The sequence below is a fragment of the Aricia agestis genome, chromosome 19 (assembly GCF_905147365.1).
Source record: "Aricia agestis chromosome 19, ilAriAges1.1, whole genome shotgun sequence".
Taxonomy (NCBI): Eukaryota; Metazoa; Arthropoda; class Insecta; order Lepidoptera; family Lycaenidae; genus Aricia; species Aricia agestis.
The window spans coordinates 890,317-918,272 of NC_056424.1; the positions used below are offsets into that span (position 1 = coordinate 890,317).

Here is a 27,956-nt window from a genome sequence, read left to right on the forward strand (position 1 = left end):
TGGAAGGTGTGTGCGGGCAGTTTTATTTTCAGTTTTTTGCATTTAAAACACTTTCATTTCCTTATTAAACATACATAATATATTCCGTAACGTTAAAAGAAGCATGTTATCTAAATCAACCGTCCTGCCATCGATATTATTTGAGTAAAACAGGTAAATACGAAGTACGTAGTTAACACTTCTAAAATTATAATATCGCCCGTGTGTGCTGTCCGTGTACGACGGTGTGCGTGTAAACAGATTTCCAGGAATCAGCCGAAGCTGGAATGAATTTATTGTGAACAAATTCTGTCCGTTCAATACATTTAAACAGCGAGGGTCCTATCGTTTGCCCGGGTGATCGTATATTATACGGGGACACGGAGATTTAGGTACGAGGTAGATAAGTTTTTTGGAGCTATTTTGTTTTCCTACTGTTTTGGTATACGTGATCGAGGTGTTTAATTTTATACTCGAATACTAGGCGTTTGTGTTAAAATTGATATTCAGAATTTCTAATCAGTTGAGGTGTTAGTGCATATGTTTTCTTCACTTGAGGTGTTAGAGTGGTGTTATGAGCAGGTTGCACCTGTGGTTCCCACATTACACCTTGCAAATCAGTGATTATGAGAAGCTCCATTGTGTGAGGTGTTTTGTGCATTTTCTTGTTGAACTCTACAATTACTTGAAAATTTAATAAATATGTTTTTGTTGTAGTCTGTAAGAAAGAATTGCCTTGAACCATATGCTATTAACACTTCATTAGGCGCGCGTTCTACAATAGTGGAACGCTTGTGCATTTTGTGGAATATTATCGGTTACTCAGGATCTGTCACATACACAGTCTTACTATTCTTCTATTACAAGACAATGAACACATTCAGTGCCCTTGCAGCGACCGATGCGTCCGCATGCCGGAGAAATTTGACGCCAAAAGGAATTTATACGTGGGAGAGCCATGCTTCGGCACGAATGGGCCGGCTCGACCGGAGAAATACCACTTTCTCACAGAAAACCGGCGTGAAACAGCGTTAGCGCTGTGTTTCGCCGAGTGAGTGAGTTTACCGGAGGCCTAATCCCCTTCACTACCCTCCCCTATTCCCATCCCTACCTTCCCCTATTCCCTTCCCTTCCCATCTCTACCCTCCCCTATTACCCTATTCCCTCTTAAAAGGCCGGCAACGCACCTGCAGCTGTTACGATGCTGGGAGTGTCCATGGGCGACGGAAGTTGCTTTCCATCAGGTGACCCGTTTGCTCGTTTGCCCCCTTTATTTTATAAAAAAAAAAAAATTCTACAACTGTAGAACGCGCGACTACTCGCGCGACATTTTTTTCGTGAACTGCGGTCGATGTTTATTTGTTGTAAGTATATTTTTTACTTTTCATTTATATTTTTTGGTACATACAATTTATAAGAAGGTTAGTACTAACTAGAGTGATGATTTTTTTCAAAATAATGGCTTCACGGAGTGGAGAAGAGAGAATTTCGAGATGGCTCGAAGAAGAAGACACTGATGATGGAGATATCGTGGAGAGTGACCCTGCAGATTCGTTCTGAAGATACTTAGAAGAATCCCCACATAATACGGACACAGAACAGGAAGAAAGTAAGCCAGAAATTATTACATTCTATAATAACACCAAATATGGCGTGGATTTTGTGGACAAGATGTGCGGTTGTGACGACGTTGATGACGATGTCTCCAGAAACTCTAGGCATTGGCCGCTTACTGTATTGAATATAAGTGCAATCAACGGGTATCTTGTGCCTACAATAAACAAAGGCTACAGTAACAAGTCACGAAAAAAATATTTGCATGAAGTTGGTTTTGAACTCGTGGCTCCGTGCATAAAGCGGAGAATATCTATGGAAAACATTCCAAAATCATTAAAACTAAAAGGAAAAATTCTTTTCGGTCTGAACAATCCATTCGAGTTGAATCCCGGTCCAGCACAACCCCCCAACACCGGTCGCGTTGGAAAATGTTCCTTCTGTGGCAGAGCGCTCAACAAGTCAACCAGGAACCATTGTAACACATGTAACAAGATGTTTGCCCTCATCATCAGGTTCTTCTATGTCCAGACTACGCTAAAAATAAAGAGTCGGAGGTGGAGGACATGAGCGAATAAAAAAATGAGTCTTTCAATATTATAAGTTAAAATTTTGTGTTTTTTTTAGTTATGTACAAGAAGTCTTAATTTTTTTGTTCCTAACATGTTTAAATTAGTCATATTTTGTTTGTTTTAATTTTATAATAAAGTTTTTCTTATTAGTACCAAAAAACATTTTTCAATTTATAAAAAAAATCCTTTGAAAACCTTATATTTAAAATGTTCTACATATGTAGAGCGCGCGACTACTAACGTCCCAAATAGAGGCGCGCCCTAATGGAGTGTTAATCAGAAGAATTGTATGTTTTTTTTTTTTGTTTTCAGATAGACAAAGGGATAACAAACAGAAGAAATATTTTAGGTAAGGTTTTACAAACTCAATAACAAGCTAGGAATTTGTTATGTTAATAACACTATTGAGTTCAGAATTAAAAGTAACTATGTTTTCAGACAGCCATGTCTCTCTGGTCGAGAGCCCAGCAGTTGCCGCCGGAGAGCTTGCAGAAGGTGAAACATACATCTGCATAAATGTATACACTGCCACTTGAAAAAATCCTAGACAGCTTATCAGTTTCTTAATAGAAAAAGATTTTCCCGAGTACTCAACCTATTCAAACTTTTAAAATTATGTTGTATAGGTGCGAGCAATCTACGGAGAGCATTTCCCTATTGAGGTGCGTCACTGCCTCTCATCATGGATCGAGAACCGAATTTGGTAAGTTTATCATTTTCTATTGTATTGTCTTAGCTTAGAGTTATTTTTCAGTGCTCTGAATTCTAGATTTCAGAATATATTCTCAGCCAGTAGTAGGATTATTTTCTTATCTATTAATAATTAATTTGACAATATTTCCACTCCAATGAGCCAGAAAAGTATCAAATGCTGCTTACGAATAATAATTACATATTTCCAATGTGCTAATAAAGCTCTTTCATTTGATACCTCACACGACACCGTCAGGCCTATCCCACTCGCGAGAATAGGTATCGAACTGTAAGTACCACCCGCGGGTGGCCAATCAGTAGGGACTCAACAAGCGAGCGGTGACGCACGCGCAAGATTCTTCGTCGCGTATCTACTGTTTACTGATCATAGAGGAATTTTATTCATGATACTGATTTAACCGCTGTGACAAAATCGTTATAAATCTTATAAAAATGAACAATTAAGAAAGGCCAATGAAATATGTATTTGAATAAGGTATTTAAATACAAAAAGTAGATAAAAGCTATACAATTTACAAACATAGCAAATAAACCAATTTCATACAAAGAAACGATCAAACTACACAGAAATAAACACAAGTTACTATGTTTAAATTGTAAAAGTTTCCTGCACTATAATCGAATATACAGGGTGTAACAAAAATAAGTGATAATACTTTAGGGTGAGTATGTGTTCCTTATAGAGAGTTCACTGTGAAAGTAGCAGCGCTGAAAGACCAACATTTTTTTTCACTTTTGTATGGGGAAACTCGTGACGTTCGGGCGCGTGTCCATACAAAAGTGAAAAAAAAATTTGGTCTTTCAGCGCTGCTACTTTCACAGTGAAATCTCTACAGGGAATACGTACACACCCTAAAGTATTATCACTTGTTTTTGTTACACCCTGTATACATATAAAACTACTTTAAAATATAGGTTGGGTTACTAAAATTTTATATTACTATAAAAAGGTTTGCTATTCATACTAATAATAATTAAAAAAGAATATTTTGTTGGCGAAAACCTTGATTTCGTCAGAAAAGGTACGAGCTATGCAATAGACAGAGAGCGGACATGTAGGTGAATATAATTGTAGGCACCTAGCACTGCGCGGTCGGAATTTTAACTTAATAGTATCGTAACATGAGTCGTTATTTCTTTAAACGGGTTTCGCTAGTGAGACTTCTGTTGGTACTACTAATCACAGACGTAAAAAAAGTACGGACGTAACCTTCTCTAATCACGAGTGAAGCCTAGTTATGGCCGCCCGTGTAGGACGTGTGCGTGATATGAGGGTTGCCAAATAAATCATAAATTTCCCTACTTTTAAATTTTGTAAATTCAGACAAGTTAAATGTATTTTTTATACTTAAACATATTTTTATGTTTTTTTCGCTTCAGAAATGTAAGCGGTTGTTACAGATGTCATAATGAAAATATTATTTTTATGACACTATAGATAGAAAAAAAACACATATTACGTACAGAGAAGTATATTATTTACATAACATTATTAGTAATAATGATTATGTACAAACATTTACAATAATAAAATTATTACTAGCTATTTGACCGAGCTTTGCTCGGTATTCGATAAAACACGAATAAAATGACATTTTCTAAAAATAATTCCTAGCTAGACAGATTTATCGCCCCCGAAACCTATGTAAGAAACCTGTATACGAAAAGATATAAGATACTTAAGTCCCGTTACCCGTTTCATCAAACAATCAAGTAATGTTAAATAAATAATGGCTTGTTAAATCAGTTAACGGCCTGTTAGAGCTATCGAGAGTTCTACCATGCGCTAACGTCAAATCAAATCACCTAACATGGTGTTAAATTTATTCCTGGTCTAGAGGTCCATTCAATATTTTCATTCCTACTAGGTCTCAATGACGCTTCCCTCCCCTACTACTGAAGGAAATCTAAGACAACAATTTTATCTATGGACGCTTCACACCACGTCAGTCTGACCCCGTGCTAAGTACCTGAAGGACTTGTGTTACGGGTACCAGACAACGGAAATATATTTAATACTGTTATACTATACATATATTTAAGATTTTTATTATATGATACACATATTTAATACACACACATGACCCAGGAACTTTGAAAACTTTTTGTTCCGTCGGCAGGATTCGAATCCGCGACCCCCGGCTTGAGCCACCGACAGTCCACCCACTGAGCCACAGAGGTCGTCAAACAACAGTTATATCCACTTTTGTAAATTAAGAAATTAATAGGGGTGTAGACTATTTTTAGGAAATATATTTATTTTACAGATGTACCATCAAGGAAGTTGATTCATATGCAACTGATAGACCAACGTTATTTGGTCGAATACTTATGTCAATTCAATGTTAATTGTGATCTGTCGGCTGGGTTTGACGTAACGCAACCAAACTACTCAGGTCCCCGATTTGCATAGGAATCAACTTCTCTGATAGTACATAAGTATTTTGTTACACCTAAAAATATGTATAAAAAATAAATACACTCTTATTTCAATAAAAAAAATCACTTATTAAATATAAAAAAATATTATAAAGTTATTAAATAAAATATGTCCATTTTCGGTAATTCTATAATACAAACTCTCAAAAAAACAATAATTTGTATTAGATTTCGTTTACTGTCTACACCCCTATTATTGTATTCCTGCCTAATTACTGGTCAATAGTATGCTAAATACTTACGTGACACTAATAAAAGACAATAAAATTAATTATTTGATTATTTAAAAATAATTTAAAATTTTCCCCGGTTTGGGGAAAATTTCCCCACTTTGTTATGGACATTACTGACCTGTTGAAGTTGAATTAATATTTACATTATTTTATCAAAATACTTTAAAAATATGTTATCTTACCTATGAAATATTATTCCTTGATGTTTTTTGTGTAAGGTTGTATTGTTCTTGCACCATTTTACAACACAAGATGGCATATTTATTTTTATTTATGAATGACAAAGATGTGTCACCGCGATGCAGTCTAATTGCGTAATGGCGGTACGATCGGCTTATTACAGTGCGAGTGTTTGTGCAAGATGTGTACATATGATCGCCTGGGCTTATTAAGGGTGCTTCACTCATTTCTTAATGGCGATCCGTCCGTATTTTTTTTACGTCCGTGCTACTAATATATATTCTGTGACACCGTCAGGAAAAATATTTTTTTTTGTTCTTTACTTTAAGTCCCCTAGATGGCGCTAAAGTCAATTTAACGTGTTGCCATGTAGCCTATAACCAACGGACAATCAAGACGCTTCTAACGACACCTCATTTGTCCAAATAGGATAAGTAGTTTTAAAGTTACGTACAGTACGTACGTACTGTACAGGCCAAAATCATAACCCTCCTTTTTGCTTCGCCGTAGTCGGGTAAAAACTAAGGAAGAGTAACTGTGTCAAAAACATGTCCACGAGACTACGAAATGTGAAACGAATACATGCATACTTTATGCATGTATTTGGTACACACTTTTGTGTAAAAAATATAGAAGTGATAATTAATGTCAATGGCTTTATATTTCGTAAATTTGAGTGTTAGGGTCTGTTTCACCACTTTCTGATAAGTGACGAATAGGCTATCCACCAATTAACTTGATAGATCAAGTATGGAGAATCTGTCAAAAAGGTTGTGAATAGCCTATTCGGTACTTTATCAGGAAGTGGTGAAACAGGCCCTAAAGTGTTTCGTTGCTATTGCTATATTATAGTGTGCGAAAAGGAACCAAATTCAAAACTGTTGAAGTATGGGAGTTATGTTTCCTTAGTTTTTATTATTCATAGAATGCTGCACAAAAATTGTAAGAATCATTGATACAGATATCCTGGCAATAAACTATTCTATTCTTTCTCTACCACCTTCCTGTAGCCTTCAACTTTTTGCCACCGAAATATGTTTATCATGTCGGAACTGTACATTTTTCTGTATTTAACTATCCTATTCTGGGACTCAAATCTTATCTTATATCTTTAAACGTTTTCAGAAAATGTATTTTTATTCGTGTTTTATCGATAATCGATAAACTGAAAAATATGACTCTTCCTGACATCTATTGGCGAATAATAATTCTATTTTGCGAGCAACTAATTGTTTTAACGACCAGCAGAACACGAAGTCAATGAGTGTTTGCTATACCGAGCAAAGCTCGGTCATCCAGGTACTTACCTTTATGCAACATTTTATGAAAACCAATTTAGTGGTCAAAATGTAAAGAAATATATATTATACACTTTTGCATTTATAATATTAAAGTCAAGGCTGCTGACTGCACGTTCCAGGAGGCATTTCATCAGACCCAAGACAGAAACAAGTGGAGACCCCTATCCTGGATAGCAAATTTTGGTGGTCACGTTCCTCAGTCATGAGGATATGACTAGGAAGAATAATATTACTCAGTAATCAGTATGGATATTAGTACATATTCTCCCGCTCCAGTACGTCGGCGGCCGGAACTACGAACAGTAGATAGTTGTCCCCCTCTAGCACCTGTGTCTTATATACTTATCTCTGTCCAGCACGCCGGAGCCGGAGGAGCAACAGCGCTACTTCGTGGAGGAGCTGGTGGGTGAGATCCACGCGCACAGCGAGCTGCTGCTCTCCCCCGACATGTTCGTCACCAAGATGAAGCTCATTGAGGCCGCCAAGACCTTCCGGATCAAGTACAGGTGAGTAATAATAATCGGGCAAGTGCGAATCGGACTCGCGTTTCGCATTTATTTTGTTTTTAGTATTTATTCTTATATCTGCAACAGAAATACATAATCTGTGAAAATTGTAACTGAATTACTTAATCATTTGGCGAGTGTATCTGGCTATACATAAAATACACATTTTTTTTATTTCAAAACATTTTCTCGGCTCTAAAGCCTTCGATTATGCAAAAAAAGGCAATTTTTTAAGTGTTACTTACCTGCTTTTGCCTCTCATGTCTTTAATTTTGTTTGTAATTATGGTTATTTCAAATTTCAGCCCGATCGGTCCAGTGGTTTGGGCTGTGCATTGATAGATCACCATGTCAGTCAGTCACCTTTGAGTTTTATATACATACTAGATGTCCCGCGCGGCTTCGCCCGCGTAAATTAGAAATTTTACAGAATCCTGTAGGTACATTTCATACAGTAGGTACATTTCATCCCATAAAAAATATTTCCCCCGTTTTTCCCACATTTTCCTGAGTTTCTTCTGTCGTATTAGTCTTAGAGTAATAATATAATATAACCTTCTCGATAAATGATGAGTCTTACTCGATAAATAATCTATCTAACACAGATAAGTTTTTAAATCGGACCTGTAGTTTCTGAGATTGACGCGTTCAAGCAAACATACTCTTCAGGTTTATAATATTAGGTAGATATAGATTTTTATTAATTATCGCTTGACAAACTCGAGTCTCGATCTAAAAGACTATGAAATGGTATAATATGGTAGTGATGATGATGATGATGATGATGATGATGATGATGATGATGAAGAATGTAATTTGCATAGTAGCATATGCTTTCTGTTCTTAAAACAACGCCGAAACTCCCAAACTTGTATCTATAAAGAATCAGGAATTCTCTCAGCACCTTCCGAACCACGGTATACCAGGTATATCTCGGTGCAAAATCTTACTTGTTGGTAGCATATGCTTAGAATACTTCTCACGAAACCGAAGTCACCATATGTTTCCCTATAAGTTTTGAGGAGTTCCCTCGATTACTTATGGATCCTTCATCAGATCACCACTTTTCTGAATATAATACCAAATTGGGATGATACCCTATATACCAAAAGAAAAATTTTGAAAATCGGTTAACAAACGGCGGAGTAATCGTTGAATATAAGAAAACGAACATAACACCTCCCCCATTTTGAAAGTCGGTTAAAATTGTAGCCTATGTGTTATTTATTTAATATTTTAATCAGCACATGAATTGAATAACAAAATTTTTTTCAAATTAATCGTAGCACCATCTGTCAGGACAAACTAAAATTGAAATAGAATAATATTGAATGCGATGATAGCGCCTGAATTGAACGCGATGATCTAATGTAAAACATTCCAAAAGCAACAACTCCTTATAAATAAGAAATTAATTGAAAAAACATTTTCCAGTAGACCAAACTGTAAATCTAAACCATTCTCGAATCTCCACGAACACACACAAAAAATTTCATCAAAATTGGTCCAGTCGTTTAGGAGGAGTTCAGTCACATACACACGCACACAAGAAATATATATATTAAGATTATATAGAATAGACATTCAATAATAGCTCCCACACCGGTTTCGGTGAGGGTGGCCGGTTTCATTGAAACCAGGCCAGCTACGCAGGAGTAATTTATAGTGTCCAAGTGTGTGCGCAGTACACAAGAGCACTCTCTATTCCTTTACTCTCATAACCCAGTGGGACGAACGACCGACACGACTGGCGAGAGATCAGGCGCAGGACCGACTTTTTACATGCCCATCCGACGCATGGATCATCTTACTTGTCAGACAATCAGGTGATCAGCCTGCATTGTCCTAACCAAACTTGGAAATAACATGTTTCCAACGCGGGAATCGAACCCATGACCTCCGAGTCAAGAGCCGCGCTCTATACCACTAGACCACAGAGGCGTTAAGACATTCAATAGTCTTATACCAACAATGAATAATTTTAATGTTAGTAAAGGTCAAATAATAAAGCGACAATTTTGACAAACGACAATCGGAAGTTGTGTGTTAGTCATCAAAAACCTCTTTATTTGGGATCTGTTGTTAATGTAATGAAAAAAAAATAAGCCAAATATTTAAAAAAAAGTGATCAAAAAATATCAGTGTACTGTCAAGTGTGACTTAAATCAAAATATCTTAAACTTAAGCGATCATTGGCCTAAGCGATTAGACCAGTACACTGGTAATAGTTTAGGAACATGCTGACATAATAAAAACTTGTCAATTTGAAACTTGACAACTGAAAGAGTTTTGGCGGGCATGTCACTTTCAAACTTCTTCTACTTTTTATTGTTGGTGTGGTTTTTATTATTTTTTCCCAAATTGTGTTATTTGGGTTTTTGATATTCATTATTGGTAAAGTATTAGCCATTAAATATCCGTTATCTTGCACAAAGTGCTGGTAAGATGTTGTCAAAACCAAAATTCCTGTGACATTTGGTGTGAATATCGGTAAATAGGGCTATTTCTTCCGTGAATTGTAGCTAAAACATCGTTATAATAACTTTATTATCCTATTCATTGGAATATTATTGCGTCTTTTTCAAGTTGAAATGTATCAAGTTTTACATTCTTTTGCCCAGTTTTGTAGCAATTATTGATGGTATTCCCTGGTATTAACGATAGTTGTCTACCCATACGCCATCTAGTTACTAAAATGGAAACTGTTTGACAATCAAATTAAAAATATAGGAAAATCCCTCATTACAAGTAATTAATGTTCGATTCTGAGTGCGGCCGGTGAGAGCGGCAGTAAGTCTACGTTCGAAAATTCAAACTTTGTGAAATAACTTGGATGGTCCCTGTTTCCTTATCTAACTAGCATGCTCCCAATTAAAAGCTGATTGTTCACAGTCACGCGCCGCACGAGCTGTACGCGTACATGCGGCACTGCCTGGGGTTGGAGATGGAGGTGATCCAGGCCGCCATGGGCCCGCAGTACCTGGCGCAGCCGCACACCGAGCGCAAGTACAGCGAGGTGCGTTAACGTTGCAGCTCGACCAGGGTCAATACATCGAGCCATTGCCATTGCAAAACAATATTTTACAAAGACTGCAGACATAGTTAAACTAAGTGCTTACACGTGAATATGTCCATGTCCAACTAGACATCTTGTTAGAAATTATTATACATGTTATATTAAAGTATCTCAATGCCCTACTTCATCAAAATCGGTTAGCCGTTTAGAAATGAAGAAGCAACAGATAGACATACTTTCACATATTGTATTATGTTAAGAGACCGGGTGCCATCGAAATTCTCATACAAACGTTATACCAAGATCATTTCCTTTCGATAATATTTACCATTTTTTAGTTATTACTTATTATTCAGCTTAAGATAGTAATTACCTAGGTTCATGTACAAAGATTCACTGCAAAATATTTACATACCAAAAAATATGAACGATTACAATTTAGCATGGAAATATTGTAATCGTTCGTATTTTTGGTATGTATATATTTTGCAGTGAATCAAAACCTAGGTAATTACTATCTTAAGCTGAATAATAACTCAAATATGGTAAATATTCTCGTGTGGGAAATGATCTTGGTATTACGTTTGTATGAGAATTTCGATGGCATCCGGTCTCTTAAGTCTGTTACCTCTGTATGCCTTTGTAGTATATCATGAATAAATAAATAACCTAATGCGCGTTCCTTGCAGCTGATCACGGGTCTGCAGACTGTCCGTCAGAAGGTGAACCTGGCGGCGGAGGAGATCCGCACGCTGCAGGCCAACATCGAGTCCCTCTCCCTCCAGTATCACGAGTGCCTCAAGAACAAGGGCCACATCAACTACCTGCAGCAGTCCGGCCCCATCACGCCCGAGCGCCGCGAGCTGGAGGCCTGCCTCCGTCTGCAGATAGAGGAGATGGAGAGGAAGCTCAACGCGCTGGTGAGTCGCTGTCGACTAGCTGCTCTATACCGCAGCGCCTCAAGAATAAGGACATAAGCCCCATACATTATCTGTCAATGTTTTGATTCAATTTTACATATATTTATATTTCTAAGGGCGGATTCGACCAAACTGGAGTAAAATTTTACTCGAATATAACTGTCTCCTAATCTAAGAGTAAGCTGGTTTTGCGTTTTTCCAACTTCTAATCCAAGAATGAGGTAATTACACGGGAGTAAATATTTACACGGGCTATTTTGGTGGAGTAAATGTTAAACTGAGAATAGTTGCACAACAGGGTTCAACTGTCACGGTCGGTGTCATTGTGAACTATAATTAACATTTTATTTCATACTCTTTGAGTAACTTGGTAAAATGCAAACGATAATACCCTAGAGTAAATTAAAGGAGTAAAATTTTTCTCATGATAGTTATACTCGTGTAAGTTTGGTCGAATCGGGCCTTATTAGACGTTCCGCGCGGCTTCGCAAGTGTAAATTAGATATTTCACAGACAAATTAGTCCACAAAAATAGCCTATGATCTTTCACGTCGTCTACTTCTTATTTGTGCCAAATAATAGAAAAATTGTTTCAGTAGTTCCTGAGATAAGCCCTTTCAAATAAATTCCCCTGGTTTTTCTACATTTTCCTCTATTTCTTCGCTCCTATTATTGTTAGCGCGATAAAATATAGCCTATAGCCTTCCTCAATAAATGGGCTATCTAACACTGATAGAATTTTTCAAAACGGACCAGTAGTTCCTGAGATTAGCGCGTTCAAACAAACAAACAAACTCTTTCGCTTTATAATTTTAAGCATAGATAAAAACTCAGCGATGTAAAAACCTTGCAGATAATATTTTGCAACATTATCATATTAACTAGCTGTTGCCCGCGACTTCGTCCGCGTTAGCATTGATAGTAGATCACATCCCAAGTATTATTTATTGTACAAAAATATTATATATACAGAATTGACTTTCCTAAGATTTTATTATAATATATAGATTACTCGCGCGGCTTTGCTTGCGTAATTTAGGAATTTCACGCAACCGTACATTTTTCCGCAAAAATGTTACTTCACGTGGTCTATTCTACATGTTTGCCAAATAACATAAAAATTGCTCCAGTAGTTCTTAAGATAATAAGCAATTTCAAATAATTTTCCTCCGTTTTTTCCACATTTTTCTCTATTTCTTTGCTCCTATTAGTCTTAGCGTGATATCTAACACTGAAAGAATTTTTCAAATCGGACCAGTAGTTCCTGAGATTAGCGCGTTCAAATAAGCCCTTTCATTTCCCACGTTTTTTCCACATTGTCCTCTATTTCTTAGCTCCTATTAGTCTTAGCGAGATAAAATATAGCCTATAGCCTTTCTCGATAAATGGGCTATCTAACACTGAAATAAATTTTCAAATTGGACCAGTAGTTTCTGAGATTAGCGCGTTCAAATAAGCCCTTTCATATAATTTTCCCGGTTTTTCCACATTTTCCTCTATTTATTCGCTACTATTAGTCTTAGCGTAATAAAATATAGCCTATAGCCTTCCTCAATCAATGGGCTATCTAACACTGAAAGAATTTTTCAAATCAGACCAGTAGTTCCCGAGATTAGCGCGTTCAAATAAGCCCTTTCATACAATTTTCCCCGTTTTTTCCACATTTTCCTCTATTTCTTCGTTTCTATTAGTATTAGCGTGATAAAATGTAGCCTATAGCCTTCCTCAATCAATTGGCTATCCAACAGTAAAAGAATTTTTCAAATCGGACCAGTAGTTCCTGAGATTAGCGCGTTCAAAAAAACAAACAAACAAACTGCAGAATTATAATATTAGTATAGATATGACTTATGTGTTGAGTGACGAATTGCAATCATAATATTATCTCGTTTACCTTATTGAGTCAAAGATGATTGATTCATAAGGAAAATGATCGTTTTGTTGGTCATGCATAGCTTTTTGACAATCTTTTTTTAAACATTTGTGGTGCTTATGGATTTTTTATGTTTAATAATATTTTTTAATTGTAGAGTAATATGAAATAGTCTTTCTTGATACTTCATTTCCCACTTCGAACCTCATGTGTTTAATACAACCCTTTATCTGCACTCAGGTGGCCCAGATCAACCAGTCGCAGATCGAGCTGGTGGACCGTCTGAAGGACAACATCAGCACGCTGCGGCAGCTGCAGTCGCAGGTGCTGGACGAGGAGCTCATCAAGTGGAAGCGCGAGCAGCAGCTCAGCGGCAACGGCGTGCCCATGTCCGCCAACCTCAACACCATACAGGTTAGATTATCAAGTAATACGTTAAAAAACCCCGACTTGGTGAAAAAAACAAAGAAAGAAGTTTTGGAACTGTTAAGAAGTGAGCGAGCTGATGAGGATGACAAATGTTTACAAGATATAAGATTGTTTAATCTGTTTACTTAGAAGATACGATTTCACGGATATACACGACACCTTAAGCCTACAACTATCGCCCTACTGTTTACATCGAGACTCGAGGGTAAAAATGATCTATTCTGTGAATAGCTGATGATTTTGTACTCGCTTGATTGCGATACGTGTAAATGAGTAAGGTTAAGAATGAGGTACTATCAGAGAAGTTGATTCCTAAGCAGATGGGGGACCTACGTAGTTTGTACACTAATAAAACACACTTTTCTTGCACTTTTTCCACTATATTTAGATATTATTATAACTTTTAACAAATAACACGACCGGTTTCGAAATTATTCATCATCAGGACCTGATGATGAATAATTTCGAAACCGGTCGTGTTATTTGTTAAAAGTTATAATAATATCTAAATATAGTGGAAAAAGTGCAAGAAAAGTGTGTTTTATTAGTGTACAACATGAATTTCCACCAAGAACCGACAGTACAATCAATTACCTACGTAGTTTGGTCGCGTTACGTCAAACACAGCCGACAGATCACAAAACATTGAATTAAAATGATCCGACCAAATGACGTTGGTCTGTCAACTGCCTAGGAATCAATTTTCTCGATGGTACAATGAATATCAGACAATATAGCTTTGTACAAGTTATTGGTTCGCATTAAGCATATTTCTCCCGTATTTATGCATCGCATTGTCACAAAGAGTCAACGATAATTATTACTTCTACAAACATTATCTACAACAATATTGTAAAAGAAAGTTATCAAATAATATTCAAACAGGAGTGGTGCGAGCTGCTAGCGGACCTGATCTGGAGCACGCGCCAGCAGGTGAAGAACGTGGCGCTGGTCACCAGCAAGACCATCAGCGAGCTGCGCCAGCCACACCTCGCAGACATGCTCGATGACATGAGCAAGCAGGTAACATAGAATAAACAGTAGAATCAACAGATGTTCTATCAGAGAAGTTGATTCCTAGGCAGATGGCGGACCTAAGTAATTTGGTCGCGTTATGTCAAACCCAGCCGACCGATCACAGCTAAGATTGAATAGGCATGACGAAAATTTTTGTTGGTAAGTGAAGGAGCATTCAAAAATAGAAAAATCGGTGAAAAAAATACTCTCATAGCTTAAATACTCTCCAAGATATCACAATGTAAAACTCACATAAAATAGACCTTCACAAAACGCTCCATATAAAATGTCAGCTAACTGTGACGTCACGCCTAGCTAGTTTGTTCGATAGCTATGTTAAATATTGCGTTTATGAAAGTGGTTTCATAAGAAAAATTGTTATAATTTTATAACAATTTTTCTTATAGTTACGCATTTGCATAACTTATCGAATGGTATACAAAAATTAAGGAATTTGATAAAAATAATTCGACTTGAGTATCCAACTTTGAAGGCTCATAAAAAAATAGTACTTACATAAGTTATAAAGCTGATATTTTGGGAATGCTTATTTTTTATCGCTATAAAATAAAGATATTTTATTTTAAATTTTTTTCGTCGTCTTCCCTATAATTGACATAAGCCGACCACATGACGTAGGTCCGTCAAATAGGAATCAATTTCCTCGATGGTACAAAGACACAAATCGTAATCTGCCAAATGTAGGTGACCGAGTAGACTGCTGTGATTAAGCATTATCCCCTTAAAATAAAAATGTTTTTCAAGTAAATATTAGTGTTGTTTACAAAATAAGCTGACATTCATCTTGTAGTGTAATTAATAATATCCATTCAGTGTCTCGTCTGAAGATTTAAAAGATTTAAGTATTAAAAATTTACATGATTGACAGAAAAAGAAGATAGATTTTTTAAATGCCTGATTATAGTGATTGAACATCTTAATCTTGGTGCTTGTTTAGATTACGAGCCTGCTGTCCACGCTGGTGACGTCGACTTTCGTCATCGAGAAGCAACCCCCGCAGGTCATGAAGACCAACACGAGGTTAATATAAATTGTCATTGAATTTACTGAGGCTTTCGATATCATTACCTACTTATGTAATAAAAATTCAATATTTGTTAGTTTAAAATAAAAATAATAATTATTAAATTATACACATTTAAATTTAGAACATGTATAAAAGGTATACACGGGACAATTATCGTAACGATTTATCTACTTGATGTTAAAATCGAACGACAAATTGTACGTGTGTAGCAATATCGCAAACGATTTTACGTTCAAAAGATCGATTGGACGATTTTCTTGACGATCGATCGAAACGACATATTGTCCCGTGTATGGGCACCTTAAAAAACTAAAGATGTATCTTAAGTATCGTTTGTTTCGACTTAAGGAGTTCCGCAGGGGTTCGTTTTCGGACCGTTTTCTTATTATAATTTTACGTAACGCAGCAATCTTTATAATCGTGTGTATTCAGGTTCACCGCAACAGTGCGACTGTTGGTAGGCGGGCAGCTCAACGTGCACATGACTCCGCCAAGAGTGACGGTATTGTACACACTGACTTAAATACTACTACTCTATTATTTAATTTCGTGACTGTTTTCTTTTTATTTAATTAATTTATGTTTTGTTACTTAACTCTGACATCTGCATATATAAGTACTATCAGAGAAGTTGATTCCTAGGCGCAGATGGGTGACCTACGTAGTTTAGTCGCGTTACGTCAAACCCAACCAACAGATCACAATTAACATTGAATTGACATGATCCTACCAAATGACTAGGAATCAATTTCCTTGATGGTACATACACATACTGCTTATACATGCAGTCGTCAGAGTCTTATTTCTCACACGCTGTAGAATCTATATTGTTTGGCGACTATAAGCTTGAGAAGAGTCATTACATTGGTATTTATCATAAGTGTAGGACTTTTTCTGTCAAGGAAGTCAGTATTTTATGTTGAAATCAATGATTAGGTTAATGATATAAATATGTCTTGTAAACTATATAAGTACATATAACGTGTATTTCGCAGGTGGTGATAATCTCGGAGCAGCAGGCTCAGCTGCTGCTGAAGAGCGAAACGGGCGGCGGTCGCGGCAAGCAGCCGGTGGAGTGCGGCGACATCCTCAACAACAGCGGCTGCATGGAGTACCAGCCCACCAGCCGCCAGCTCAGCGTCAGCTTCCGGTGAGTTGATGGCAGAATTGGTAGATTCTTGTGACATCGAGGATATTAACATTTATACATAGAACATTTATAAATTATAAATGTTCATATATAATAAGAACATTTATATATTATCTAGTGATGTGTTGCACCTACTATGTTTCAGTATGTATTTATGAGGACTTGTAATTGGCTTCCTAGTATATAATAAAGCTATTTACTGTTATTATTGATAGCTGTTGGTCTTCCTGTCAAAAATAAAAAAGAACTTTTGTTAGGAAGTTAACTAAAGACACTTGTAGTTGGCAAGCATTGTAGACAGTTTATGCACATGGAATAGAATCTAGATTCCAAAATATACAGCAACTTGAGTGATAATCTGGTGTTAACGTTCTACCTGTACTTATTTTGCAAATAAATGATTTGATTTAATTTATGAAGAAATTGAATCATAAACGTGACCATGGTTGTGGACGCTATGAGCTATCATATGACATTTGCCTAGTGATGCCATCAGATTATAGCAACATATATTATATTCTGCAGCAACATGCAGCTGCGCAAGATCAAGCGCGCCGAGAAGAAGGGCACGGAGAGCGTGATGGATGAGAAGCTCACCCTGCTGTTCCAGTCGGAGTTCAACGTGGGCGGCGGCGAGCTCGTCTTCCAGGTAAAGTGGACTCTATCACGACCGGGGTACGGTTGAAAATTGTAAAGCCCGGTCGCGCTAGGGAGTAAGTCGTCTATTTACCGTCGCTGGTTGTCCTTTTTATGGTAACCAGCACATCTGTTGTAACGAGATACTCCTATAATCGTGTAAGAATGACAGATATAACAAAAAAACAAACAGCCAAAGATCAATTAGCGAATTTGTAACCATCTTTTGACCGGACCACAGACCGCAGTGGATATAACGGAGATGCCTGCGGAGATGGAATGTATTTACAACACACGCTCAGTATAGAAGCATAAGCAGTATATATTTCCAAATATTAAACCTTGTATATAGGTTTAGGCTAAATTCTCCAAATCTTACATTAGCTTTTGCAATTAGCTACAACAGTTTTTCTTATCCAGGTGTGGACGCTGTCTCTGCCGGTGGTGGTGATAGTGCACGGCAACCAGGAGCCGCATGGCTGGGCGACCGTCACGTGGGACAATGCCTTCAGCCCCCCGGGACGAGTGCCCTTCGCGGTGCCAGACAAGGTACGCGACTTGCACCTACTTTATTTAACTTGTATAGTATCGGTAACTTCTTAGTTATTTTTTTGAAGGAATGACTTTGTTTTCGCCAAACAGTGTTTCATCATACATAAAAAATAGATTATAATATATCCTTTTTTATTTTAAGTGAAATAAAGATAAGAAATAATTGAGTGATGTTGCGCAGGTGACATGGGGCCAACTGGCGGAGACTCTCCGCATCAAGTTCTGTTCGGCGACCGGCGGCGACCTCTCCGAGGACAACCTGCGCTTCCTCGCCGAGAAGATATTCAGGTACATATTTACATTTACGTCTGTAGCATCTAGTTTACACTTACAAGGCTTTTTTAGTAACTGGCCAAAATTTGAAAGACGCCATATTAAAAAATGATACTTGAAAGACAGCTATTTTAATTGTCAATGTTATCCAAGTAAAATTTTGCACTAGGTGAAAGTAAAAAATTCATTGGTTATTAGAGTACAAAACAGGCTTGGTAATCTGTAGAAATTTTGAGCGTTTTGATCGCAACGTAACGCAAACAAAGTAGCTTATTCTCAAATGAAACGTGGTTTGAGCGTGCAAGTAGTACATGTATCAGCAGTGTCGCCCACAGGACCAACCTGCCGCTTAACAGCCTCGAGCTGAACGGCATGAGCGTCAGCTGGACGCAGTTCTGCAAGGACGCGCTACCCGAGCGCAACTTCACATTCTGGGAGTGGTTCTACATGGTCGTCAAGGTCACCCGCGACTATCTACGCACGCTGTGGTGTGACCGGTCAGTGGATACTTTATCTAGACCTATTAATATGGTATTTGTTAGACTTGTAAACCGCCTCAAAAGAATTGAGTTGTTAATTTGTCTTATGCCTTTTAATTGTGACGCCTGTACAAATTTTATGCAACGTCACCATTACATATACGTGGCTGTCAGTTATTTCAGTTAAGCTCTATAAACTCGTGTCAAATTTCGAAACACATTTGCCTATTAACAAAAGAAATATATAAAGGTTGCAGTCTGAAATTAAAGTTAACTTCAAAACTAACTAGCATTGTTTTAACAAAATAAATATTTAACAAGTTTGTAACTCCAATGTGCAATGTGCAGGTTGATAATGGGCTTCATCCAGAAGAAGCAGGCGGAGGAGATGCTGGCCAAGTGCCCGCCGGGAACCTTCCTCCTGCGATTCTCTGACTCCGAGCTGGGTGGCATCACCATCGCCTGGACCGGAGGTGGGTATTCCTCTATAGCCCAGATAGAAAAAGACTAACAGGTTTATAACATATGTAGAGAACTGGTCTGAAAGTAGGCCCTTGTAGGACTTCAAATCTAAAGTGGTAGTAGAAAATTCTTTATTTACTTAGAAAACTTTAAAATATTACATATTGTTTAGGATGACTCGTCGATCGTAAACTTATATAAAAAAAGTTTGAAGTAAATCAAGAAAATATTCCTATGATTGATTCATCATATCAAAAGCTTTGTTGAATTCTATGAAAGTTTTAATTATGTAATTACAACAACCACACTGTTTGTCTTGTGTTTCCCAAAGAATTTTATTTATCAATGTTATATTGTGTATGGTTATTGTATATTATCTATCGTCTGATGTTATTGTCTATGGCACGGTCAGAGGGGAACGAGGTGTTCAGCCTGCAGCCGTTCACGTCGCGCGACCTGATGCTGCGCTCGCTGGCGGACCGCATCCTTGACCTCGCCCAGCTGCAGTTCCTCTACCCCAACGTGGCTAAAGATGACGTCTTCTCCAAGTACTACACTAAGCCGGGTGAGTCAATTGTATCAAAAACAATGCTTATTGTTATTATTTATTCTTTAAATAAGTGTTAGCTAGCTTATTCCGGGGCTTTTTAAGTGGATTTCGCGAAACTTAAAAGTTTCATTGGTTAAGTCTGCCAATATTTCTAAGCCTTGAAGAAACCCCTGAATTATTTAATTTTGTTTCTGCTTTGTTTATGTCAAGTGATTTAAAATTTCTGTTCGATTCGGACTTGGAGAACTACGTTTATAATCAACGCTTAGCGTCTCGAGCGCTGGCTTGTAACGCACTATGAGTTAGGTCTCTGGATAAGTTTTAAGATTGAAAAATTTATGAACATCTCTTTGATAACAGAGAACGAGATGCTGAAGAACGGCTACGTGAAGCCGGTGCTGGTGACGACGCTGCCGCCCTACATGTCGCCCTCGCCCGCCTACGCCCACTCCCCCGACTCGCACCGCAACACGCCCAGCGTGCACAGCAGGTAACGCACGCACGCACGCGTATACGTACATGTATGTAGTATACGCGAAGTTTGTACAGCGGTGACACACACACATCCGTACACAAACACACGCACACATGTAGGAGAAGACATATACAGCGGGTAACGCACGTCCGCATTACACGCCTAGTCTGTACAGCGGGTAACACTCGTACGCACACGATTGGTCGCGTTCAGCTAACTTATCAAACACACATAGAAACGTACTGAGCGTTCGTGCATGTAACTAAATAATTTAATGTTTTTCTTTATTTTATGTTTTATCCGTTGTGAAGAGTTTGATATTATCTTCCCATTTAGGTGTTACACTAAAACTTATCAAGCTTTTTACAGCGGTTTTTTTTACGTTTTTTGACCCCTTTATTTTTTTTTCTCCTAGGTACATGATAGAGTTTTGAGACATCCTATATGGACAATTAAGTTTATTTTTTTAAGTTTTAGTTATAATAGTCACATCCCTGTTTATTTTGGGTCAGTTTTTGTTAAATTACGGTATTTTTTTATAATCTCAAATATATAACTTGGTGTCACAATGTTGAAATTTAAATTATATGAATATATATTATTCTATTATATTACATTGTTATAATATTATACTATAAATAAATATAAATAAATAAAAACTTATCTAACATTATTTCAACACTGTGATTTCAGTATTATACGTTTATACATACCAAAGCCACTATCAGCAATTACTCTTGACAAAACTTTTATAAAATAGTATAATAAAACATGTCTTATCAATAATAAGGTGCTCCCTCACCGCGAGCATTCACTTGTAATGTAACATTAAAGATTCGACTTTGAGAATTACATTACAATACTACTCTGACGGACGAGCATTCGCGTGTAATGTAACATTCGACTTTGGGCATTCCATAGCTAGTTGATGTTACAAGTTGTATCAAGATATTACACACTTATCATTACAAGGTGCGCATTGTATTGTTCGATTCTGTAACGTTACAAGCGAATGCTCCCGGCACTTTAAGAGTAGTTTTGTAATTTTTGAAAAAACTTGTTTTGTCATACTTATAGTGACTCAGGTATATTTTAAAGTACAGTACCGACTATACTTTAAGCAAAGGTATAATATTCAGTTTTAAAAATTCATGTAGTTTGTGTGAATGTGGTGATTTTATTTTATAATTGGTGATCCAAAAATAGTATTATTATATTTAAGTATATTATGATAATTCAAATCCATGACAGATATTTTTATTCATAAAAAACTTGCCTTTTATTTTAAAGACTGAATAACTATTGATACCTATTGATACAGACAAAATGACATTGAATAGTTAATATTTCAATACTTTATTGCATTTATAATATATTGGCAACCACTGAGTCTGCCATAATAAAAACAAGATTCTTCTTCTTTTCTTATGAAGAAAAGAAGAATTCCATCTTTATGCATTTATCCAAATTATTTCCATCACAATTAGCAAAACTTTACTTTTACACGAAAACTCTAATCTCTTTAATGTCGAGAACAGAGTCGAGTGTGGACTAAGCTGAGGGGTGAGCATGGATTCTAGTGAGTCGTAACGTTATCGAAAATAAGTGTCAAATGTAAAGTACCCCGTAAACGATCAAATTGTTTGTCAAATTTTACGTGTTTGTCAAACAATTTGATAGTGTACAGCTTTGTTTGAAGCGTTTGTCAAACAATCTACGTGTTTGAGCTGTGTGAAGAAAATTTGGATTGGCGTAGCGTTTGACAAACGTGTTTGAACGTGATCCGCTGTATTTGTCAAACAAGATCTCAATGATCTCAAACCGATTCTAGCTAATTGTTTGACAAACTTGTATGATGCACGTTTGTTCGTCTGCGCTGCTGTTTGATGAAAACATAAATTTCATCAAACAAGTTTGTCAAACAAATTTGATCGTTTGCGGGGTACTTAAAGAAAACAAGTTGTCAAAAAGTTTATATGCTGTCATAAGGTGAGATCGCACTGTGCGACACTACGCGGCAGCGAGTACGACACTTCAAATTCCATAGAACAGACGTTTTACAAACGTGAATCTGACGTTGACGTTGAACGTGAAGTGTCGCGTCGTGCCGTGTCGCATTAGTGTGGTTCTGCCCATAATCATTTTCATCATATACAACATTTATTATAGCGCAAATATATTCTTAGGAGTTTCAGTATTTCGCTAACGTTACTACGATTATGCACGAACAAAAAGCTTACCTCTCTGCTTACTCCATTGTTTCGCGTTCTCCAGCATATACATAACATGTCAGTATTGTTTGTTTTAGCTGTGGCACGACCATACTACAGCTGTAAGGTCTCGCGGCCAGCTGAAAACCAGTTACAGGGGACAGACGGGACGCCATACTTTATTTATGTTTAGTGCAGTATTCTAAGAGGGTTTTCTTATCTTTTTAAATTAATTTAAGGAGAATTCCTTAAGGAATTCTCCTGATCCCTATTCCGTTATTATTTTACCATTCGTGCGCTTATGAACGTTATTTTTAAGTATCTTATTATGTTATATATCTAAAGCCTTGTCAGGAAAAAACATGTCATAGAGAAGAAACAGCCTCTTGCAGGGGGATTCACAATTCCCGTTCGACATGAATTTGGAAACGAACTGTCATTGGTCGACGCTAGGAGCGGCGCGCGTTTGTTGGCTGTTGCGTATGAACATTATAAAATCTGAATCGAAATTGTGAATCAGGCCTCTGGTACTATATTATATAATATTTTGTCTCGTCCGTCTGTCCCTCTCCCGTTTAGTATTAATTGAGTGTTGACGTACTTATTACATAAAATATGTGTTTGTTGATACTTCTGTCATTGCATGCGATACCCGCGAAGCTTGTATGTTCCAAATATTACAATCGTTCTTAACGTAGTCCTAATCGGTGTTGAGGGTTATATAGGTGTAAGGAATTGTTATTTACCGTTTTCTCTATTACTCGTTCATAAGTAAATTTTTTAAAACGAAAATCGTAATTATTAATGATACAGTTTTGTGATTTTTTTGATAACTTTGAAAGATTTTTAATACCATGACATTATCGGTTAATGTACTATTTTTGCATTTATTTCTGAAAGTACAGTCTGTCAAGAAAGTGAAGAAATTAAAAAGTGGCAACATCGTAGCGTCATCCCTTTTTTCTTAGATTGATTTGAAAGAGATGACACTACGATGTTGCCACTTTTTAATTTCTTCACTTTCTTGACAGACTGTAACAAGTCGCATTTAAGTATATTATACAACAAATTGGTCGATTTGAAACCTATTTACTAAAACATAGTATTTTTATAATGCAGTATTACTTAGTTTTAAATTCAAAATTATCAGTATTCGGTTGTTAGTTGGTTTAAAAGTGAATCAGTTTTCCATTGCGTCAATTAACATTATGTAACATATCACTAGTATTACACTACAGTGTCTGAAACTTTTGTTCCTCTTGATATAACCTCTGTATCAAAATGTTTAAACAATACATAAATTTACAATTTTTCGTCCTATAATTTTGGAAAATAGTCTTGATACTAGGACAAAACATTGTTTATAGGAATCATTATATAACTATGTTTATTTATTAAATTATACATAATGTTATCCAAATGTCACATCAAATTTCGCTAAACTTACTTTGTTAAAAATATTTACACTTTTTAATAACTTAGATAAATATTAAACCTTTATTATATACTACTTTAAATTTAACGCATTTTTAATTGGAAGCAGACTTAACAATGTAAGGACAGGGATTTTGGCTAAGGCGTTATAAAACTCGTTAATTTGTTGATTCCGAATCAATGAAATTGTTAAATTGAAAATTATTATACGATTTACGAATTATATAAAAAATTAAGATTAAGACGTGAGTGGATAAATTAGGTAACTAACAATTAGAAAATCAAAAAGAAAATTGAGGTTTTTTGCGTAAATGGAGGCTTTAGGACCTTAAAAATGTTTTGAAATCAAAAGAAAGTGGATTTTAATTATATATAATAATATATTAGCCGGACCAAGAAAAGCTATAAGTTACAAGGTTTGTTCAAATTATAGGGGAAAAATTAGTAATAAACCACAGACATAGATCAAGATGTCGCTCCATTTGTATGAAAACAAGCGTGCCACTTTTTTACTACCTACTACTTTAGGCTTTTAGGCATTTTTAAAATTCCGATTGACGTCTGATTCCGATAGCAGACTAAAGAAAAGACTTTCGAAAGACGAGCATTGCTCGTCGTTTGGGAACGCGATATGGCACGCGAAGTATATACACATGCGGTATCTATCTTTCTCTATGTCTGTGGTAATTACCCTTTCATCCACTCACGTCTATAAATGTGTATGCACTGCAGAGGCTTAGCAACGAAATACCAGGGTGGACAACGAATTTATATCAATTGTAGAAGTTTAAACTTTAAAACTTTCAATACCACTCAGCTATGTAGTAAATTAAAATATTTTTCATATACCTTCTGAATTGTGTGAGTCTGAGTAGATAAAATTAGAACTCACTTACTAAAGTACCCTTAAAAATATTATATTACATATATTTATTTTTATGACATTATAGGTGTCGACTCAAGTTCTAAGCAATGTAGTAGTTATTGGTTAACTGAGAGACTAACTAACCTAACTGTAATTTAATGAAGATTTTGACCTGATCCATACATTATCTGTCAAACTTTTCGTTAAATTGAAGTTTTTATAATATCAATAAATGTCGGAAAGTGCAATCCATATCTATCTACAGTACTTATATAAGTATATTTATTAAGGTGGCAAACCTGTGAAAAATGTAATTAGTGTTGTATTTAAATTGTATAACTCGGTTGAGAGCTCGACTATACAGTACTGGATTATTTTTTAAATGTCTATACATAACTATTTACGAAACTTCTCCATTTTCTTATACACTACTCCCTTTACTAATAAAATATATTTTATGCAGCGAATAACTTTACAATGTCTGCCTGTCTTTGTATGGCATATTGGAAAAGTCAAATGACGGGCAGAAACAATGAACTTGAATAGTTATTCGCTGTAAAAATATCATATTAGTAAAGGAGCATTTCTATCATTCCTATTGTATTTTAAAAGTTGTAATTCGGGAACAAAATCATAACATTTTATATATTAATCTCGTACAATTATGAATTATGATTAGATAATTTTCGTATTTTATACTAGCAAAGTATTTTATTTTACTGAGATCCATGACATTACTGATATCTCCGTCCTGAAGAAATAAGCTCCTTTGCAATATCAGTTTTCAGATTAATTATTTGTGGGTGCTGGCAATGTATGCCTGGTTTCTGAATTTGTCGGTAGTTTAAGTATTAATTATTAGTGCTATCCAGGACTCGACAACTTGTCAACTTTCTAATCATCGACATGACATTAGATTTATGTAAATTAAATTTGAGTGACCAATGAGCACTGGTTATAGATTTTATAAGTCATAGATCACATTATATTCGATAGATGTCGCTGACTCGAAAGAAATTAAAGAAACTTTATAGAAAAATATTATTGTTGTTACTGTTTTAAATGATTTAAAGCTTCATTTCGCACAAAAAAGATTTTTACAATTAAAGAAAACAAAACTTTAGTCTCATTTACGGAGCACTAGATGGCGTTGGCCCGACAAAAGTTAGTTTATTTGAAGTTTATGGAAATAGTTCAGAAACCGGGCATCATTGGAATTACTATCTATTCGATTCTGTTATTCATTTAATAATGTAGCGGATGTGACTATTATTGTTTATTATAGATTTATAGTTACGTTAAGCAAATTCTATTGGAGTGCGCTCAAATGACTCTGGTCTGTTGTATTCTGGGCCTATTTTGTGATTACAATAAGACTTGCGGGGTGGTGGCAGATTGTATTTTTTGCGAGTGTTGGTATTTTTTTGGCTCGTTGCCATCTGATCTCAAAATTTTGCGACGCAAAAAATGAAATCTGTTTATCGCGGCGATCATATAACTATTTTATAAATTTTGTAAGCGATGTAAGGACTCGTATACGACGTACGACGCTGTTGGATGTTTGATGTATGTTTTGATGTATTTATAATATAATTCTACGTGAAACTTGTGTATTTTATTTAACGACTAACAAATTGTCTATGGTAGACCGTTTTGTAATATTTTAGATCAATTGTTATCATTTATGATGTAACTTCTTGAAATTTTCATATACGTTTATTCTTTTAATATGGCAACACTGGTGCCATAGACAATTTAATTCTACCCTCGTGAAAATGCAACACAGACGGTCGTCTCTCGGTATCCTCTTTTGTGACAGTAAAGATTAAATTCAGCCTTTAGTTGTAAAGTTGTAATTAGTCTGTGCTGACATTTTGGCGACGGATGTAGCGCGAGCTGCCACCGCTCATGACCGTTATCTAATGTGTTGCATTTTCTTTCTTTTCCGAATCCTGCTGCGGCTCCGGTCTTCGAACACACACATTTCACACACTTTTGATTATAACATTTCCTCTTGAAAAATTCCTTTACACTTTCCTAAATTAACATTTGAGCACTTGTGAATTGCTACATTTTAATTCAACTTTAACACTTCTTGAAATGAACACACAAAACATTTCTAACATTCCAACACTTAAACTTCCCCACTTCGATACACTTTCTCACTTACACTTCGCCACACTTGCGTGTTCAAAATGGCGGCCATGCAGCTACTTCAGCGCGGCAACGCCGGCGCAAACGGAGGCGAGCTTCATGGACAGCGACTTGTTCGAGCAGATCCGCGCCTTCGAGCCCGAGGGGCTGGACGACTTCGACTTCTACAACGCCTCCAACGCCAGCATGAAGTGAAGTGAGTATGTCGCCACTTGGTATCTCAGTCAGAAGTGTGCAAGTGTTAACTTCTGTCACTTCTGACTATAAGGATTATATTATTAAAGAAGAAATTATATGGGATCGAAGCAGCGCCCCCTAGCGGCAAACAATGGTAACAAAACCGACGTCAAAATTAAAAGGTCTTTAAAGAAATTAGCTGATTGGCTCGTGGTATTTGACTACAGACTACAGGCACATATAAAATGACACTTTAGGACAAATTCTATGTGATCAGCAACCAGACTTTTTTTAGTTACTACATGGATTTAAGATCCATACACATTAAACTATTGTTCGAACGTAGCATTATAGTTATACATTTTATGCACAAATTAAAAGGATTATTTTTTTTTTAATTACAGATAACAAGGGGCACCGTTCACCACTATCTTAAGTCGTTATTGAGTCAATTATGTTAAGGGCCTCCCTGTTTAATCTGTGCCATAGTTTATTGAAGAGCTCCAGTGATAAATATTCTAAAATAAAATACATAACGCATACACAAAACCTAAAATGATGGCCATATTTTTGTGTGGAATATGTACTTTTCTTAAAAATATTGCTTGAGGCACAATAAGTCAACATATTTGCCGAAAATCCAAAATATGTGCTTACCAGTGAACAATATGCATTTTGTAATTTTATGAAAAAATTATGTATAGATACGGCTTAAAAGTTAGTAAAAAACTTAATATTTATAGTTGAGATTTAATGAAA

The 27,956-nt window shown here is 36.2% G+C and overlaps 1 protein-coding gene across 5 annotated transcripts; it reads left to right on the forward strand.

The window, feature by feature from the left end:
* Positions 1–27,937, forward strand: LOC121736540 (signal transducer and activator of transcription 5B). 5 transcript variants are annotated; one of them, XM_042127805.1, is made up of 21 exons: positions 1–153; positions 2,418–2,454; positions 2,544–2,600; positions 2,732–2,808; positions 7,329–7,478; positions 10,370–10,493; positions 11,183–11,413; positions 13,527–13,700; positions 14,601–14,738; positions 15,691–15,773; positions 16,213–16,282; positions 16,776–16,930; positions 17,456–17,579; positions 17,987–18,115; positions 18,300–18,406; positions 18,727–18,888; positions 19,219–19,343; positions 19,745–19,897; positions 20,243–20,372; positions 27,077–27,216; positions 27,602–27,937. In XM_042127805.1, exons 3-20 carry the CDS (start codon positions 2,550–2,552, stop codon positions 27,213–27,215), a joined length of 2,322 nt encoding a protein of 773 aa, XP_041983739.1. In that variant the 5' UTR covers positions 1–153; positions 2,418–2,454; positions 2,544–2,549; the 3' UTR covers position 27,216; positions 27,602–27,937. The 5 variants fall into 5 exon arrangements, with proteins under 5 accessions (XP_041983739.1, XP_041983740.1, XP_041983741.1 ...); XM_042127804.1 differs by lacking the exon at positions 1–153 and adding an exon at positions 198–378 and having other exon boundaries at positions 18,715–18,888; XM_042127806.1 differs by lacking the exons at positions 27,077–27,216; positions 27,602–27,937 and adding an exon at positions 22,666–23,438 and having other exon boundaries at positions 18,715–18,888.
* The last annotated feature ends 19 nt before the right edge of the window (positions 27,938–27,956 follow it).

Bases quoted from the DNA above. Each gene is read 5' to 3' on its own strand.
- LOC121736540 (XM_042127804.1), top strand. From the start codon at position 2,550: ATGTCTCTCTGGTCGAGAGCCCAGCAGTTGCCGCCGGAGAGCTTGCAG. The intron at 2,601-2,731 runs GTGAAACATACA...TATGTTGTATAG, and splicing joins CGCCGGAGAGCTTGCAGAAG to GTGCGAGCAATCTACGGAGA. The intron at 18,407-18,714 runs GTACATATTTAC...ATGTATCAGCAG, and splicing joins CTCGCCGAGAAGATATTCAG to TGTCGCCCACAGGACCAACC.